This window comes from Montipora foliosa, chromosome 7 (assembly GCF_036669935.1).
Source record: "Montipora foliosa isolate CH-2021 chromosome 7, ASM3666993v2, whole genome shotgun sequence".
In the NCBI taxonomy this organism is placed as follows: domain Eukaryota; kingdom Metazoa; phylum Cnidaria; class Anthozoa; order Scleractinia; family Acroporidae; genus Montipora; species Montipora foliosa.
The window spans coordinates 1,723,929-1,728,928 of NC_090875.1; the positions used below are offsets into that span (position 1 = coordinate 1,723,929).

Sequence of the window (5,000 nt, forward strand, 5' to 3'; positions counted from 1 at the left end):
CCGTCAGCCTTCGTGCCTTCTCAAGGTTCTTGTAAGTCCAGTCGGCTAATCCTGCAACCATCCACTTCCACTTTCAGCAAACCATCGAACGTAGACACGTCTTCTGTCAGTCCACAAGACTCTCACTTTCGTCGCCGAACTTTTCCTCCAAAAACTTCCTCTATAAATATATTTGCCACCGCCGACAAAGGAGTTTTGTCTGGGAATTTCGCGGTCGGCTTCCACCAACGACTCTTGGCAGTGTTTCTCTTTTCCACTTTCTTTAAACTTTCACCTTTCCACTTTGACTTCTCTCCGGCTTTCCTTCTCCTAGCAGTCTTCTCGTCAACTGACCTTTTTCCACCCGCCTTTACAACACGCTACTTACATTTATATCTTTACATAACAATGCACTCCACATCAACACTTATTGAAAAACCTATTGTTAAAACACGACCCTAACGAACCAATAGTTACAAAAGCATCTCCACAATGGAGACTTAAAAGAACAAATAGACTAACAAACTATTCTCTAATGTACTAATTGCGGTAGACTACGATACGAAATTAACACTAAGTAATTAACACGAGCGGAATAAAGTATGAACTAACGAAACAAAGAACTAAAGAAAAAGGAATTTTGTGACACCTCCCCCCCTAACAAGTCTATTTTTTGGGGAAGAGTAACAAAGGGGGAAAAAAAAAATAGAATAGTAACAGCCCGATACAAAATTTGAGCCCTAAACTCTGCTAAGGGCGTCCACGTTGCCGTGGGTCTTGCCACTTTTATGCTTGACCTGCATATCATACTCTTGAAGGGTGAGACTCCAGCGAAGTAATTTTTTGTTCTTGTTACGCACCTGCCCTAACCAAACTAAAGGATTGTGATCTGTTTGTAGCTTAAATTTTCTACCAAACAAATAATATCTAAACAGCTCAACAGCCCAAACAATCCCTAAGCATTCTTTCTCCGTCGTGGACAGCTTTTCCTCTCTTAGCTGAAGCTTTCTACTGGCATAAGCCACTGGATGCTCTTCTCCGTCTTTACTTAACTGGCTCAAAATAGCTCCCAAGCCTCTGTTGGACGCGTCTACTTGCAAAGTAAAAGGTTCGTTCCAATGTGGCGGTCGTAAGACTGGGGGTTCTTGCAAAGCTTGCTTTAAATCCTCAAACGCTTGCTCGTGTGTCTGTAGCCACTCAATTCTAGTTGGTCCCTTACCTCGTGTTAGATCTGTTAGAGTAGCGGCCCTCTGAGAGAAATTGGGAATGAACTTGCGGTAGTAGCCGACAAGTCCAAGGAACGATCTAATCTGTCTTTTGGTTTCAGGTCTAGGGAACTCTTTTATCGACTTAACCAAAGCCAAACGTGGTTCAATCTTGTCTTTTCCAACACGATGACCCACAAAATCTACTGTTTCCATAGCAATTTTACATTTAGAAGGGCGCGCGCATAGGCTGCACTCCCGCAATCGTTGCAGAACCTGGCCAAGTTCCACTAGATGTTGTGAAAAGGAAGTGTGTGTGTCTACTTCAAGATCATCAATGTAGGCTCCTGCAAAATTAAACCCTTTTAAAACGACATCTGACATCATTCGTTGGAAAGTGGCCCCGGCAGTCTTCATACCAAAAGGCATGACCAGAAATTCATATAATCCTTTTGTGGTGATAAAAGCTGATTTTTCGATTGTTGATTTATCTAGAGGAATCTGCCAGTATCCCTTAGTGAGGTCAAGGGTGGTGATGTACGTAGCCAAGGCTATTTTCTCAATCATGCGGTCCGTAGATGGAACCGGGTAGGCATCCATTTTAGTAATACTGTTAAGTTTTCTATAATCGACGCAAAGTCGTATGGTACCATCAGGTTTGGGGACGACAACGACAGGGAAGGCCCAGGGGCTGGCTGAGGGGCGAATGATACCCATTTTTAACATGTTTTCTATTTCGTTGTTTACGACTTCTTCTAATTTCTGAGGTACCTTATAGGGAGAACAACGTATTGGTGCAGAGTCACCCGTGTCAATCCGATGTGTCGCTACGCTAGTGACACTGGGGTTACCAGAAAAGACATCTGCGTATTTTCGTAAAAGGTCCTTCACCTGATCTTTCTGGTCCTTGGTTAAAGCATCCGAAATGATAACATCCTCCCAAGTTTCATTTTTGCAAAATGGGGATATGCATTTTTCATGTGGTAAAGAGGTTTCGAAAGATTCTGACATTATATAGGAAGCCGTCTCGTCCCTACTCTGCCATTTACTTAATAGATTAATGTGATAGACTCGGTGTTGTTTGTGGGACTTACCGGTGTCGATCTCATAGTGCAAACCATCATTGAAAACCTTCGTCACTTTAAATGGGCCCTGCCAATGCACTTCCAACTTACTCCCTGGAGTAGGAAGAAGAACCAATGCCTTGTCACCGACTTTTAAACTACGTGTGGAACTATGAACGTCATGCAATCGTTTCTGAGTACCTTGCACTCTCTTCATACGATCTTGTACCAGACGCTGCATCATTGCCAGTCTCCTGCGAATTTCAAGGACATGACTCACAAGGTTCCTTTCAGATTTAATTTCCTTCCCAAGCCACGACTCCTTGATTACTGAGAGGGGACCTCTTACTGTACGTCCAAAAAGCAACTCGAAAGGGGAGTACCCTGTGGATTCACATGGAACTTCCCTATATGCAAACAGCAAATAAGGAAGGAACTTATCCCAGCTTTGTACCCGCTCTTGCGCAAATTTCTTTAACATCGCCTTGAGCGTGCCATTAAATCTCTCAACCAAACCGTTTCCTTCAGGGTGATAAACCGATGTTTTGATCTTTGTAATGCCTAATTGCTCATATAGTTGTGTCATAAGTCGGCCCACAAAATTGGATCCCTGGTCAGATACTAACTCTTGGGGAATTCCCATTCTACAGAAATATTGGACAAGTGCATCCGCGACGGTTTTGGAACTAACACTCCTCAAGGGAATGGCCTCAGGATAACGAGTGGCATAGTCTACAATGGTAAGAATATATTTATAGCCAGTGCTGGACCGTGGCAATTCTCCTACAATGTCGATTGCAATCTTTCTGAAAGGTTCGGTCACGAACGCTACGGGGCTCAAGGGGGCCCTATTTGACTTCAACTTCCTGGCCACTAACTGACATTGTGGGCAGGTGGCACAGTACTTACGAATGTCGAAGGCGAGACCAGGCCAATAAAAATGGGTCCCTATGCGACTTAACGTTTTTGAGGTGCCCATGTGTCCTGAAAGGGGTATAGTGTGACCAATACGGAGAATTTCGTTTCTGTAAGATTCAGGGATTACAATCCGATCAACAAACCTGACTCCATTGTGTACGCTTTTGTTGAACCTGCGGTGCATGAGTAACCCTCCCTTGAGAAAGAAACCGTCCGTTTCCATGGGTTCCTTGTAAGTAGCTCCATTACGCGCTTTTAAGAGGGTCACATCTGAATTCTGGTCTTTTATTAACTGTTCTTTATTTCTATCGAGAATATTGAGGGGTAAATGATCCGCACGTGTATCCTCATCTGAGTCACTATCCGAGAGCTCAACCGAGTTCTCACACGCTTCCTCACCTACGTCTTTGTCCCCGAAAAGTATTCGCAAGTCGCCTTCATTAAGACCATTTTTTTTAGACTCCCTTTCCGACAGATTTTTAAGTGCGAGTGCATTTTCGCGGTCAAGCAAACTATCGGCTCGCTGCTGGGCCTCTTCAAGCGCCTTTTGTCGCCTCGTTAGCACAAAGGCTTCAACACCTTTGGAGCCGTCCACCGAAACATTTTTCTCCCACTGTCTAAGAACATCGTCTCTAGAAAGTGTTTGCCCGAAAGACGATCTGCCGAGCAGGCAATCAACGGGTAGTTTACTCAAAACTCCCACTAATTCTAAATGTTCACCCTGATCGCTTTCAAACTGAACCCAAGCTAAAGGGACTATGAGGCGTTCTCCCGATGCAGTTAGGACTGTAATCTCGTCTCCTGTAAAGGAATCTTTGTCAACCATAAATCTTTCATGTACTAGGGTCCTCGTACAACCAGAGTCTACGACCATCTCTGCAGGTATCCCACTTATCTTGCCTCTAACGTTACAAGGTGGAAACTGCGGTCGTTTAGGTTCTAGGGGTGTCATACATAACAAGGAACCCTGGGGAGGCTTAATCCGCCCCCTGCTACAGTTGTAAGACATGTGACCAAGCTGACCACACTTAAAACAAGTTATCTCAGGCTTTGACTTTGCACTTCTACTGGGTGGGGAGGGGTGGATCTTGGATTGTGTGAATGACCTCTGAGTTTCTTTCTGTACTGGAACGACTGAGCTCCTTTTTTGTTTAAAACCCTGACTACCGAATGGCGCGTACCTACCATCAACAAGGGGACCCTTACGCGATTGCACGTGTAAATTTGCCATATTACCAAGTTCTTCAGCATTCACAGGTTTGCGTTCCTTTAACCAGGCTCTAAGTTCGGGACTTACCGCGTCCAAAAGCCTCTCAATCATGATCTGCTCTGAAATCTTCTCCGGGTCACCTGTAGCCCCCGCAACGTCCATCCAACGATTTAAATATCGTCTTGTACGATTGGCCCACTGCACAAAATCTTCGTCCGGTAGCTTCTCTGATGTTCGGAACCTATACCTGTAATGATCAGCAGTTAGTTGGTAGGCTTTGATAATCACTGACTTACACTCATAATAATCTTGGCACTTGGGGTCCGGAATCTCTAAGTAAACTGATTTCGCCTTCTCAGTGAGCTTGGGTACCAGGTTACCAATCCACTCAATTTCTGGTAGAGACTGTGCCTTTGCGGTCATCTCAAAAATTCTAAAATAGTCGTCTATATCCTCGTTGTCTCGCATTTCTCTGACCTTTATAAACTTTGGCCTTCTAGCACTTGATTGAATCCTTTCCGATTCCCTGACGGCAAATTGTTCACTCTCATCTCGAAGTAATCTAATTCGTTCCCCCTCTCTAATTATTCTCTCTTCTTCCTCGCGCGCTTTTTGCCTCTCGTA

General features: G+C 44.4%; 1 protein-coding gene across 1 annotated transcript in view; it reads right to left on the reverse strand.

The window, feature by feature from the left end:
* Positions 1 to 719: 719 nt before the first annotated feature.
* LOC138009588 (uncharacterized) overlaps positions 720 to 5,000 on the reverse strand; it is a 4,617-nt gene continuing 336 nt past the window's right edge. Inside the window, exon 1 of the mRNA XM_068856650.1 lies at positions 720 to 5,000. This exon is cut by the window's right edge and continues 336 nt beyond it. Coding sequence (XP_068712751.1) covers positions 720 to 5,000 — 4,281 coding nt within the window.